This window comes from Notolepis coatsorum (assembly GCF_963971535.1).
Source record: "Notolepis coatsorum genome assembly, chromosome: 1".
Taxonomy (NCBI): Eukaryota; Metazoa; Chordata; class Actinopteri; order Aulopiformes; family Paralepididae; genus Notolepis; species Notolepis coatsorum.
In genome coordinates this window covers 205588239-205603594 of record NC_140165.1, presented here as the reverse complement: position 1 = coordinate 205603594, position 15356 = coordinate 205588239, and the positions used below count along the sequence as shown (strand labels likewise).

At 44.4% G+C, this 15356-nt stretch overlaps 1 protein-coding gene across 2 annotated transcripts in view; it reads right to left on the bottom strand.

Moving 5' to 3' along the window:
• Positions 1-15356, bottom strand: part of sidt2 (SID1 transmembrane family, member 2) — a 62950-nt gene that overhangs the window by 25994 nt on the left and 21600 nt on the right. For both annotated transcript variants that reach the window (XM_084314636.1, XM_084314637.1), the window contains exons 7-8: positions 14855-15020; positions 11095-11188 (exon numbers count right to left, since the gene is read on the bottom strand). In XM_084314636.1, coding sequence (XP_084170762.1) covers positions 11095-11188; positions 14855-15020 — 260 coding nt within the window. The remainder of the gene's footprint in view (positions 1-11094; positions 11189-14854; positions 15021-15356) is intronic.

The window sequence follows — 15356 nt, the reverse complement described above, 5'->3', positions numbered from 1 at the left end:
TGACACGCTTCCCTCGGCTTAGTCCATTTTTCCACATTTCATGGGGGTATTCCATTACCGTATATATGGTTAATCGGGGCGTTTCTGGTATGCAAATACTTAAAACAGTGCACAAGCTCAAACGTAGGATCAAAGTCATATTCATCATGACAGGTGTGCGTAGAACCTGCGTACGCACGTGTGATGAATCCCGACTTCCCTGTGCGTACACTCATTCTAAATTCTGTGCTTACGTGTGGAAATAGAACATGTTCTACGCACACGTTGATGAATGAGGGCCCAGGTATCTAGGGACTCTATGGACGCCAGGTAATGTATTCCCAGTGTCAGAAATATTGTGTCTGTTACTATGCTTGAGTAAATTGTAAAAAAAGGAGAATATAAATTATAATATTATTATATTATCGTTTTTTCTTCATCTTTGACTGAATAACACCATGCTAACATTGACCAAAAGTTAAAGTAAGTGGCGCTGAGCTCATTCAGCACCTTCTTGAGATCAAGTGTACAAATCTAAGCAAATGAACAAAGGGCAGATGATTTACACGTTTTTTTGTAGATACAGTACTGGATGTTGCCATCCAAACACATGCAATTAGAAATATGAATATAGAATATCAGGCCTATAAATGACCAAGTCATACATCTATGGATCGGGCCATGTCTCCTCTTTCCAATGGCAGAGTTAAATCTGGATTTAGTACCACCAGGCTCTCGGTACAAGACAGTGAATGAAATCTACTGTAAGTACAGTTACTTTTGTATAATGTCCATAGCTCCGGATTGAGACGGTAAAATACGTTGTATTTTATGGCAATAACATTCAGGTTTGTTCGACCCGTGAGATATAATCACGAAAATCACGCCCTTGCAGGTGTAAACTAAAGTCAATCTAAATCACTTGGATGTGTCAATGTGATACATCACTGTCCACTGTCTTATTATTTATGATTCATGATTTTATTAGGATCCCCATTAGCTGATGCAAAACATCAGCTACTCTTCCTGGGGTCCACACATAACATATAAATGACAACAGATAAGACATTTACAGACAACCATGAATGTACACACCAATCCAATTTATAATGTTTAGATTTTTAAAGCATTGTTAATCTGAAAACGGACTTGTATGTTTCTTCGTCTGAAAGAATTACTGCTCCATCATCAGCTACTAATGAGGTTACTACTGTGTGTACCAACAAACTAGATTCTTGTACCGGATCTCCTCTCTGGTAAACAAGAATACCCTGAAGACTCTGGCAGGAGCACTCATTCAAGGGTACTACGACTATGCTTGCACCTCATGGTACCAAAGCACCTCAAAGCCGCTAAAAACTCAATTACAAACATCTCAAAACAAACTGGTCAGACTACTGCTTGACCTCACTCCTAGAACCCACCTCACCCCTGCCCACTTTGACAACCTAGGATGGCTCAGAGTAGACGACAGAGTACAGCAACTTGCAATGGGCCTGGTCTACAAGATACACTACACCACTAAGGTACCCATGTACATGTCAAAATACTTCCCAAAGGTCAGTGAATACCACGACCACAACACCAGAGGGAGCTCCACAAATCATGTTAAACCCAGATTCGGCTCAAACAAGGGACTAAACACGTTTCGCCACATCAAGGTGGAACGCCCTACCCACAGCTGTAAAGGAATGTGAATCACTACCCACTTTCAAAACCACTCTCAAAGAGCACCTACAGGAGACTGCAATTCGAAACTGGCCCCTGTAAATGTCCAAACCCAACCCCCTCCAACGTACAGTCCCCCCCCCCCCCACCCCACCCCACCCACCCAACCACCTCCAATGTACAGTTCGCGTCTATACTTTCCGCAACGGAGCTCGGTTTCCGGGTTCCTCTGATTGGCCGCGACCCCCACGTGACCCGCGCTAGCACGCCCCCTTATCCACCGCTGCCGCCAGAGCGGCAGAGGTCCCTGCCTTCCTCAATTTATACGCATGGAAGTATTGACTACGCCGTAACGAATCATTAAAAAAATATACCGTTAACTGGAATATGTTGTGCCTTTACTCATATGGCACAATATGGTGTGTCATGACAAACCAATAAAATATCGCATCGCCGGCTTGCTCCAGCGGACACCAGAGCTCAGCGATGCGGCTCGCGGCAGCATATTCTCGCCGCTGGCTGAGCTCTGGTGTCCGCTGGAGCAAGCCAGAGACAGCCGGCGATGCGATATTTTATTTGTTTGTCATGACAAACCAATTACATAATCCAACATATGTGTAAAGGCACAACATATTCCAGTTAACGCGCTGATTTCAATGTCGCACATGGAGGAAAAAGCGACGTCAGTCATCATGACCAATCGGCGAGGCATAGAGGCTATGAAAATGTTTCACAAATACACTCCTTCTCAGAAGGTGTTGAGAAATGCGAGGTCTGCAACCTATACCTACAACAGGTCCCTGGCCGGTGCAAGAGACCCCCACAGGGAATGAAGTGGTATCCCCCATCCATTCCAGAGTGATAAAACAGTCTAATTAGATTAGATTAAAATGTATTGTCATTATACAGTACAACGAAGACATTTGGCATCCAACCAGAGTGCAAATGTAACAGTAAAGTGCAATAGTAATATACAATACTAATCAGATGTATGTACAGTACAGATCACTTTAAACAAAATGTCACTTTAAAGGAAGGAGGTATTGTACATAGTTTAGATACATTAAGAGTTACAATTGTATTGTAGTGTACATAGGAACCAGTTTTTCAGGAACTTGGCATGTCTTTTTTTATCATGCATATCTTGTGTTACCTATTCTTTTTTCTATGCCTATTTTTATTGTATTTTGCACAATCAATCCGCATTTCACTGTATGTATGTGACAAATAAACCTCTTGATTCTTCTTGAGTTGTAGTATTAATATGTACAGTGATGAAGGTATAAAGACACTATGGTAATACATTGATTGATTGCTAACTTTAACAGATTGCAGAATGGGTACAATACAGTATGGCGCAATACACAATTGTTAAGGGGATGCAGACCAGAGAAGGACTTCTTCCCCCATTTTCAATTCATCATAACATTTATGTATGCATTGTTAATGCTATACTACTACATAAAGTGAATTTATACTGAATTTGTCTTACACTTCCATTCATTTAATGCAGGGATGTTCACAGCATTTCACTTTCAACCAGGTATCTGATTAATTTAATTTAACGAGGGGGAGGAGACTACATTGGGAGGGGGCAGGGCCGGGGGGAGGGGGCGGGGCGAAATTTCCTGTTTTTTCAAATGCCAATGTTGACAGCTATGGATCTGGTATGTCATAAATGTCTAGATGTAACAGTACTGTCTATCTGTATGTCATGTATGTCATATGTTATGATTAATTGAAAATGGGGGACCCTGATGCAAACAAGACGAAAGTTTTTCTCTGGTCTACATCCCCTTAACAATTGTGTATAGGGAGGTGTAGTGGTTACGTCATTTTCGTTTTTTCCTGTTCCACCCTCTGTGGAATGCAATGTATTTCCCCATTGACCATTTCTAAATCGGCTCGTTTTAGATAAATAAAGCATTAACGTTGGCATGGTGTACCTTTCTGTGCGTATTTATCCACAATCTATTAGCTCAACATGAAAGTATTCGCAATTAATCGTAAAGGTAGCAAAATAACAACGTTTATGTTTTCGTTCGCTGGGAAACTACACTGCTATTTGACGCTGCTGACTGACGTCACCACAGCGTAGCCTCCTGCCTACTAGTCACATACCTAGGATCAGATTTCCCTTACATTCCATAAGCTTAACAATTTGTACAATGGGAAAATAACTGACCCTGAATCTGTGGCTAGTATCTGTTTCACCCAACACTAGTGCTCCGTGATCATAGCCATTTATCTCTAAAGCTAACCACTATTTGTAAAAGCCACAACCACGTTACCATATTTGTATTTTTTTCGCTGCATATTAAATCACTGTAAATACTAATGTAGATCATTGTGTCGTTGTACATATTGTGTATAGTTTATAACGTTAGTAGCTAGCTAGCTTGCTAGTCGGCATTCCCGAAACTCCTAACATGCCCCGATTTAAAATGGTTCTCTCCTCTTGTATACCTTTGTCCTCACAAACAAAGTATTCTGCCAGGGAACTTATGGACCAGTGGCGGCTCTACCACTAGGGGCGCTAGGGCGCCGACCCACCTGCTGGCCAGCTGCTGTTAAATCAGAGAAGAAGAGAATAAAACTTTTTCGTTTTTGTGTTTTATAGCCCTATAAATAATATAAACATGTTTAAAATTAATAATATTTACTCATTTTAAGTATGTTTGTATTTCCAATGCACAATATAACGTTATTATCTAAATTAAAAAAACACCGTTTTCCAGAGCAGGAAGTGACATCACGTTTTTTTATTTTTTTTATTTTTTCGTATTTCTCGGGGGCAATACGCGATAGCGCTCTGCGTGCGCGTCACAGTTTGATCGCTGTCTCCGTCACAGCCAATCAGTGCATATGGCGTTGTGCGTTGAAATATGACTATTATGTTGGAATCCGAGCGCGATTTGAAGCGGTCTAGCCAGCAGCGTGAACTTCCGTGAAGGATTTTCCATAGCCGCATTTCGCGGAGACGCTCTCTGATTGGCCGACGCCAGTATTTCTTTCCATGGCAGAATTTCACAGAGACGATATCTGATTGGCCGAATCCAATTTCTAGCTTCTAGCTTGGTTGAGATAGTTGTGTTGTTGTGAGATGCATGCAGCTGTTTGCCGTGCCGTGACTGCAAGTTCTTAAGCTTAGGCACTCTTTCAAAGTTGGTTAAGGTTAGAGTTTGTCTTAGAGCATGGCGATAGAACGCCAGGTAGTTTTGCAGTCTGTTCGAGCGGAAATGGACAACGGAATGTACTTGTTGAGTGTTGTGGCAACGAGCTCAGCTGAGCTAACACTTGGCTAACTGCTAACTTGGCCCTGGACGTTCAACTAAACAGTGAGTCTCTCTCTCTCTCTCTCTCTCTCTCTCTCTCTCTCTCTCTCTGTATCTGTATCAATCTTGGATGCAATAATAACGTTACTTACCACACTGACTATCTCGATGGCTCATTGATTTAACTACTGCAGCTCTCTCGGATTGAAAATACGTGGATTATGGCTTGTTCAATATCGTCTATGTTTGAATGCTTTGCATCCGGCTTCAACATGGACGGTCGCATTTTACGTAGCTCCCGTAACCAACGCAACAGAGCAACAACAACAAAGTACTTTGCGCATTTTCTACTTTCCCTCCTGTGGATTATGGATTTGTACCTGAATTCACAACTCAAGCAGCAACTCCAGACAGAAGTGGAGGATAGCGAAAACGTAAAACAGCAGTCCCATTGCGACTTCTATTTGTTAACGGGCTCGGAGAGGAAACATCCTGCCTTCGGAGCCACGACCATCCACACAGTACTTACTGCAAATCCGGAACGAAAGAAATTACCCCCGGCAGGCAAGTGTAATAAGAGATCAATGTTTTTATTATACCTGCTCATGTCGGGTGACATTCATCAGAACCCTGGTCCCGTAATGACACGGAACCAGAGACTACAGTCAAATCTGCTGATCCAAGAAGCAGCAGCCAGTACAACAGATCAACGGCTACCCACACATACTGCGGCTAACGACATGATCAACGGCAACATTCCTCCTCTGCCACCCCTGCAAAAGAACCCACGAGAGGCCACAGCGAGAGGGAAGGAACCGGGGTTCACAACCGAGGCGCCCAGCACGTCGCGGGGACAAAACAGCGAGGCATCGCTCCTCACACCGGCGCCGGAGATCAACAGCATCCACGCAATTGACGCTTCAGCCAGCAGTTGCACCAGCCGACCAGCAAGCGGCGACATACCCTCACAGAAGCCCCAGCGGACTCGGCGAGTGGCTAAAGGAAGAGCGGCGCGGGACATCGAGACCACCAAGGACCCGACGGTTAGCTTGGCTGGCCCCGCCATGCCAGCAAGTCTACCCGGGCCGAGGCCAGGACAAAAGGCACCCCCCCTCCCCCACAATGGAGTACAATCAGACATATCTGTAATCAACCAGCCCCCCCCCCCACATCGCGGGCTTTCACACAAAGGAATACAGACACCAGCAAAGGACAAAGCATCACCCCTCCCCCCCCTCCCCACCCACGGCACAAACAGCAACAACGCCCCCCCTCCCCCCACCACAGGACAGGACACAATGGAACAGAGTTACCTCAACTGTGACGACATCAAACTTATTACAAGCAAAAATGGACTTCACATATTTCACTTAAACATAAACAGCTTGAAACCGAAATTGGCTGAAATCAGACATTTGTTTCTAAACGGTAAGGCAAATATATTATGTTTCACAGAAACAAAACTTGACTCATCTGTTCAGGATCCAGAGATAGAAATCGAGGACTATTCAATCATCAGGAGGGATAGGAACCAGTATGGAGGTGGTGTCTGTGTGTATATACACAAAGATACCAAATTCAGCAACCGTACTGACCTTAACCATGACGAGATTGAAACTGTATGGATTGAAATCTTATTTGAAAGGGCAAAATCAGTACTAATAGGCACAATCTATAGACCACCAGAACAGACTGGTTTTTATGATACTCTGGATGTGTGCTTAGCTGGAGCTGAGGATGCGGAAAAAATTCTTATTGGGATTGGAACACGGATATGCAACAAAAAAATGCACCCGTCTTCAAATCCTTCAATAGGTTTTGTGATCTGCACGGCCTCAGCCAACTAATCACCCAACCCACAAGGATATGTGAATCAACTCAGACTACCATTGACCTCATACTGACCTCTGACAAGTCCAAGATCTCCAGTAAAGGGGTTATAGCATGCGGGTTAAGTGATCATTACATGATATTCTGTACCCGCAAAAAGCTAAAACTAAAGGCTGGCTGTCACAAAACAGTCACATCTAGAGACCTCAAAACCTACTCTAGCGAGGCCTTTAACCTTGAACTGGAGAGTCTGGACTGGTCAGATGAACTCAATGGTACACTGGTTGAAGAAACTTGGCTTGGCTTCAAAACCAAATTTTCATCAATACTAAACAAAATGGCCCCCCTAAGAACCACCAGGGTAAAAAATCGCGCTGAGCCATGGATGCACACTGAAATACTGACCGCTATGAAAGCCAGAGACAAAAAATGCTCTGAGTTTCGTAAAAGTCAGTCAAAGCTTACCAAAAGCACGAGCAGTGAACTCCAAGACCACGTGACTGAACTCAAACTAGAAAGAAACAGACTAAGAAATGACGTAAACTCCATGATCAAAACTGCAAAAAAAAATTTCATCAATGACAAAACCGAGGAAAACAAAAATAAACCACGTGAACTTTGGAAATTACTCAACAATCAACTAGGCTGCAGTAAAAAACTCAAAACCAGGTTCTCAAACATAAACATAAAGACGGACAACACGCTCATCACAGACAAGCTGGATGTAGCCAATTACTTAAACACTTTCTTCACAAACATAGCCACAACACTGGTAAACAAACTACCCTCCCACTCAGGGCAGTATGGGGTAGAACACATAGTAGCATACTACATGAACCTAGGCGTCCACAAAGACGACTTCAAACTGGAAATAGTAACTACAGATGAGGTACTCAAAAAACTGAGCGCCCTCCAACCAAACAAGGCCACTGGCCATGACAACATCCCCTCCAAATTCCTCAGAGACTCAGCAGCAGCCATCACCCCAGTCATCACACACATAATAAACCTCTCCATAAAACAGGGACACGTCCCCAAGGACTTCAAAATTGCGAGAGTAACACCCCTGCACAAAAAGGGCAGCAAATTAGACCCGGGTAACTACCGCCCTGTTTCTATCCTTACATCCATCTCGAAAGTCATAGAAAAAATAGTATACGAACAGATCGAAAAATACCTTGCGGAAAAAAATCTAATCTACGAATTCCAATCTGGCTTCAGAACATCCCACTCCACTGACACATGCCTTCTCTACTTGAACGACCACATCAAACAAGAGGTGGACGCGGGCAAATACTGCGGCATGGTCATGCTGGACCTACAAAAGGCCTTCGACACTGTCAATCACACCATTCTGATTGACAAGCTAAAAGCAATTGGTTTTGATAGTTTATCAGTGAGCTGGATACAATCCTACCTGGAGGGGAGGGAACAGATGGTGGAAGTAAACGGTACCCTATCCCCCCCCCTCACAGTGAGCTGTGGTGTTCCACAAGGAAGCATACTAGGACCGCTACTATTCCTAATTTATGCAAATGACATGTCGTCAGCTTGTGACTGCAACTTGTTCCTGTTTGCGGACGACTCAGCCCTGCTGGTCTCTGACAAGAACAAGTTACAGGTTGAAAAAGCCCTCAGCTCGGAACTAGGCAAAATCTGCATATGGCTCGCCGACAACAAACTATCATTACACATGGGCAAAACAGAGTCCATTCTCTTCGGTTCAAATAACAAACTCAGCAAGACTGACGGCTTCTCGGTTACAGTGGGTGACAATATTGTCACAAGGAAAGATGAAATTACCTACCTGGGTTCCATCCTAGAGGCTAATCTTTCCTGTGACAAAATGGCATCCAATGTAATAAAAAAAGTCAACCAACGAACGCGATTCTTGTACCGGATCTCCTCTCTGGTAAACAAGAATACCCTGAAGACTCTAGCAGGAGCACTCATTCAAGGGTACTACGACTATGCTTGCACCTCATGGTACCAAAGCACCTCAAAGGCACTAAAAAACAAATTACAAACATCTCAAAACAAGCTAGTCAGACTACTACTTGACCTGACTCCTAGAACCCACCTCACCCCTGCCCACTTTGACAACCTAGGATGGCTTAGAGTAGACGACAGAGTACAGCAACTTGCAATGGGCCTGGTCTACAAGATACACTACGCGACCAAGGTACCCATGTACATGTCAAAATACTTCCCAAAGGTCAGTGAATACCACGATCACAACACCAGAGGGAGCTCCACAAATCATGTAAAACCCAGATTCGGCTCAAACAAGGGACTAAACACGTTTCGCAATTATGCCACATCAATGTGGAACGCCCTGCCTAAAGCTGTAAAGGAATGTGAATCACTACCCACCTTCAAAAACACTCTCAAAAAACACCTACGTGAGACTGCAATTCGAAACTGGCCCCTACAAATGTCCTAACCTAGTTGTACAGTAAATGACCAAGTAAGGCTTTGTCAACATTCCAATGTACAGTGTAAAATGTGTATGTGTCCCCTACCCAACCCCCCCCCCCCCCCCCCCCCCCCCCCCCACCTCCAATGTACAGCCCTCACCCAACCCACCCAACCCCACCCCACCAACCTCCTCCAATGTACAGTTTCTACGCCAAATGTATATACACTCCTTTTCTGGACACTTTTGTATCACAAACAGTACTGTATTTGCAAATCTGATATGTCATAAATGTATAGATGTAGCAGTACTGTCTATCTGTATGTCATGTATGTCATATATGTTATGATGAATTGAAAATGGGGGACCCTGGTGGAAACAAGACGAAAGTCTTTCTCTGGTCTGCATCCCCTTAACAATTGTATGTATTGAGATGTACTGTACTGTACCCATTCTGCAATCTGTTAATAAACTTTTCAATCAATCAATCAATCAATGAATGAATGAATGAATGAGAACTTTATTAACAGATTGCAGAATGGGTACAATACAGTACGGCTCAATACACACAATTGTTAAGGGGATGCAGACCAGAGAAAGACGTTTGTCTTGTTTACATCAGGGTCCCAGATTTTCGATTCATATCGATAGTTTAATAGCTAGCCTTGGCTCGTTTAACAATATGCAAAATATGTGTACAGCCCTGTACTCATACTGAAGTTATTCTTGGTATATAATAGGTCTGATTGTGTAACGAATCGATTCCACGTTGCGCTGTGTGAGAGAGAGAAGGAGAGAGGGAGAGATCTGCCTGTGTTTGTAGACGGGCGAGTTTTGTTTCTAACTTTTCTATTTATATATTGTGTTTCAAGTTGTGAATTAGAGTCTAGACTATACTTTATTTGACTGGTTGTGTGTTGTTGTAGTAACAGCTGAGCGACTCGTTCATAAGAGCCGATTCATTGCCGTGAGCGTGAGTCGAATCGCTCACGTCTGGCAATGAGTGTTGCGTGGTACTGTACTGTACATGTTTGCATTTAATGTTTGGTATAGCGCCCCCTAGTGGCGAAACCCACCGGCCGCCACTGTTATGGACACGACAGTAGTAGTAGTTATAAGGTGTTTGTTAACGTTAGTTAGCTATCGTGGTAGCCCCTTTCGTGACTGTGATGCACCGAGTGCATCACAGTCACGAAAGGGGCTACTATCATGCTATCAGCCGGCCGTGACGTGTAGCTAGCTAGCCGGCATGATGCGTGTGCAGTGCTTGCCCCACAGGTCTGAGAAGAGGACCTGCACATTTTACTCGTTCCCGAAACTCCTCTACATGCCCCGATTTAAAATGGTTCACGACAGTAGACATAATGCTAACGTTAGCGGGGTAACGTTAACGTTAGCTAGCTAGCTTGGTACTATCAGCTGCCCGTGACGGGGAAAGGGCGACAGCCTAACAGACCAATAGCGGCTGTGTACTGAACAACAGGCTGCCTACTGTGTAGTTCTTTTTTTACGACAAATTAAAAACCTTATAACTACCTTTGTTTCAACCAAAAATGCTTAAACAATCATGTTAGTGGTAGAAGGGAACTCATTTTGTGCAAAAATGGAAAGCTTGCCAATGTTCATGCGGCAGAATTGTTACAATAGCCGATAATCCATTTTCCCAATGATAAATCCCTATACGGGTGGAACAACCAGTGATGTCAGACTACACCTCCCTATTGAGCTGTACTGTATTGTACCCATTCTACTAATGAGGTTACTACTGTGTGTACAGCTACTAATGAGGTTACTACTGTGTGTACAGCTACTAATGAGGTTACTACTGTGTGTACAACTCCTCGACTCCAAGGGACCGGTCTCCCTGCTCTCTAGAATCATGGTAAACGAGGTATGGCAGATAAAAGGAGGAGGAGGCAGGTTTACCTTTTGTTCTCCACACAGGCCACCAGGAAGGTGAGCAGGTAGAAGGAGAGGAAGATACCCAGACAGAACAGCATGCCCATCACATATACCTCCGCTAGAGAGAGAGAGAGAGAGAGAGAGGAAAGAGAAAAAGAGACAGGGATAGATATATACAGTACATTAACAGTTGTTATTACTGTAGAGTTTCCCATACTTACATAATTGCGGTGGCCCAACACAATATCAGACAGGGCCAAAGCAAATAGTATTTCTTTTATTTGCTATTTCCATTGATAATTCATCGGGCAGCCTGTGCAGGCTGTCCTGAATGGGTCTGAGATCGCAAACGTCCAATACCGCCACCTAACGCCTTGCGGCCGCTATTGCACATCCTTGGATTCACTCTGGCTCAGCCTGTATGTTGATCTAACAAATCCAGTCCGGGGGGGGCAGGTGGCGCACGGAGATTACGTTCGTCACCAACACCGGGAGACACTAGGATTCGCCTGTTCGAATCCAGCTCCCGGCGTTGCTATCAGCTTGGCTGGCCTCTCACACTGATACAATTGGCTGTATCAGGGGGTGGGAAAGCTGAAGGGTGGGTCCTGGGCGTTGTGGACAGCGACCCCTACAGTTCGGTCGGGGCGCCTGCTCAGCGAGGGTTGGAACTGAGGAGAGATAGTGTGGCCTCCCACACGCTACACTCTCCCCGGTGAGAACCTGCGCGGCCAGGTTGGCCTGCCCCAGGCTGCACATGCGTCGGAGGAAAGCATGTGACAGTCTCCGGTCTCCCGGACCAACAGTAGGGGAAAGTATGCAACAACCAGGAAGGGTGGGATGGGAGAAAAATCGGGAAAAAGGAGGGGAAGAAAGATTGAAAAAAAAAAAAAAAATCCAGTCCGGGTTTTCTTACTCGGGCAGTAGCAACGGTTATAACACATGGATTGGGGAGAATAAAGCACCGTGGATTCATGTAATTTCGTGGATTATCTTGGCAACACCACAAGATCTCACAAGAAGAAATAAAGACTTACGCATTCCTTTCTGTAGCCAAATTCTCATTTGTTTATCAAGGTGCAGTGATGTGGAATGATATACAAAATCTAATAGAAACATGTTCCACTTTAAATATATTTAAAAGTAAGCTTAAAAAAGAACTACAGATCCTGTAGTCTATAGTATCCATGTGTATTTGTGTAAAGTATTTTAAAATCTTTTACCCAACATTATAATATAATATATAATGCTGTATTGTATGTATCTGTGTGTATGAGAGAGGGATATGCACATGTGTTTGTGCATAATGTGGGGACGGGTGGGACGGGAGGGATTGTTTTTGTGTAGTTATCCTATATAGGTTTAAAAGGGGAGGTTGCTTATAAGCCCTTGGGTTTTTTTACCTTTCCTGCACATTTTAACTGTTCTTCTTTTTACTTATTTTATTCCAGAATGTATATTTGTAAGTGCGAATAACAATAAACAATAAACAAACACGATCGAGATCAATACTTGGAATGGCGATCAGATCATTGGATTCTTCTTTGTGCAGCACATCCTAGTCAAGGTAAGTGCTATATGTTATCAATCTTGCGTTGATCCGAGCATGCCTCCATTGTGATCCGTGTGTCCTGTAACGTTACTCCACAACGTATGCCGTTGGTGACGATCGAAGCATAACCCCCCCCCCCCACCATGCATGCATGATGAAACATAATACCGATAATCTAGCGTTGATTTCAGATTGATTGTTGATCCAAGCGAGGAATGGCACGCTTCCTAATGAAATGCAATAAAATGCTGTTTAGCGGCGTTTCCTGGGATTACACAGAATTACTCTAAAACTAGGGATGTTTGATCGTTTTTTTTTACCCATATCCGATATACCAATATTGTCCAACTCTTAATTTCCAATACCGATATCAACCGATACCGATATATGCGGGGTCCCCCCCCCCCCCAAAAAACACAACATTATGCATACTTTTCACAATAAATAAAATAAGAATTTGTTCTTACTTGCTTGCCTGGGTAAATAAAGGTTAAATAAATGTAAAAAAATCAAATAAAAGATTTATTTTTTTGAAAACAGATACCGATCCTTTCCGATATTACTTTTGAATGCCAATATCGGTAGGCCGATAATATCGGACATCCCTATCTAAAACTATACTCCTATTCACCACGGTATAAAAACGGGAATGTATTGATGAAAAAATTATCTGTTTCTTGCATCTTGACCAGAAGAAACTCAATGACAATCGACTATATTATTAGATCCATAGCTATAATATTTAATATAGTTTTAGCACTGCAAACACCGGCATGTACCCCTGTTCATTACAGCTCTGGCACACACGGCCATACGCCCACAGTGACCTCTGGCGCCCAATGTGTTAATAACCTCAACACCCTGCGGGCAACACTGTAGACAGTGCAGCAGCAATATATAGCTACTATATCTAATATACAGTATGCACACTATAGGCACTTTTTTCCAATATTCAAAGTTATTAATCTCCCTGTAGAAGTTCAACGCCGGAGGATAAGATTTAACAATTCCTCTGTCCCCCTCACTGACAGCCTCTGTGCATAATATTTTAACAAGATTAGACTGACACAGACATCAGACAAAAACATCCCAATATATCTCAACAGAACACAATGCTGTGGGACATGAGAGTATGTTGCTTGCTCTGTGTTCTCACTGGTTTCAGTTTGCGTGTGATGGTGGTGTGTTGGTAACTTGCAGCAGTCTGCTACACAATGATGCATTTGTGAAACTGTTGACTTCCTGACTGCTTTGATGAGGGAATCACGCTGGAGGCCGGGGGGAGCTCCTTTAACTTGCGAGGCCCGGGAGAGTGCTTAAGTTTGGGCACAAAGGGACACCTGGAGCACTTGGTGCTCCTGGGCCCAAGGGGACGGCTGGGGCGCATGGTGCTCCCACTTAGGTGGCGCCGGCGGCGGTTGACCGATGCCGAGGACGAGCGCGCGTCCATGGGGTAAGACGGCCGGTGAGAGCGTGGCGTGGAGCCAATAGCAGTGACATGATGGGAATAGCCAGACTCTGAGGGGCGGCGATGGGCGAGGGCCCTGAGCCGTGAGTGTATACACCTCATACGGCCTCAGGCACTGCTCTGCAACAGTCACTCAAGACAAGCATCCCAAAAGACGTTTTTTTTCTTAACATTTTCTTCTTACTTTGTTACTTTATTCAGACAGTATGAAAGCTGAGAGAGAGACAGAGTAGAGAAGACACAGGAGAGAAAGTCGTAGTAGTGACAGTCTGGTGACAGGTTCACGGTGGTCCAGATCACAGCTAGTAGTGACAGTCTAGTGACAGGTTCACGGTGGTCCAGATCACAGCTAGTAGTGACAGTCTAGTGACAGGTTCACGGTGGTCCAGATCACAGCTAGTAGTGACAGTCTAGTGACAGGTTCACGGTGGTCCAGATCACAGCTAGTAGTGACAGTCTAGTGACAGGTTCACGGTGGTCCAGATCACAGCTAGTAGTGACAGTCTGGCCTGCTAAGGTTCACGGTGGTCCAGATCACAGCTAGTAGTGACAGTCTGGCCTGCTAAGGTTCACGGTGGTCCAGATCACAGCTAGTAGTGACAGTCTGGCCTGCTAAGGTTCACGGTGGTCCAGAAGGAGGGCTGTTTCACAGCTACACGCCATCTCTTGGCAGTGGTTGTGAATAAATACTGTATGAATAAACTCCTCCTGGTAACAGCCCTATGTTATACATACAAAGCCATACTAATACCCTCCAGACTCACATCTGATAGCAGGGGTCACCACCACGTCCAGGTTTTTGCTGCGGTTGCCGGCGTCGATGAGCTCGTCGGGGAGGAGGGGGTAGAAACGCAGCGGACCGCCGCAGGCCTCGTCCTCCGTCTTCACCACCACCACCACATAGAAGCTGTTGCTGGGGAAGTCTTTTCTCTGGAGGAGAGGGGGGGTACAGGAGAGAAGGGGGTTCAGGAGAGGGGGGGGTACAGGAGAGGGGTCAACTGACGGCATGTTCAGAAAACATGTTCAAAAGTGCCTTCACCAACAGGATTCGACTGATATTAGTCGTTAAAATCTGCCTTAATAATCGGCATTACCAATTTCACGCGCTTCAGCAGGCTCAATTTTAACGCTTGAGCAAAAACCGTGGCATAATATGAAACTAGAGATTGCAAGGAATGTAAGGGAAGAGAGGGATAGAAACAGGAGTAAGATCTGTTACCCAGCAAGCAGACAGGCTGAAGCACGTCACCCAGCGCCATCTTTTAC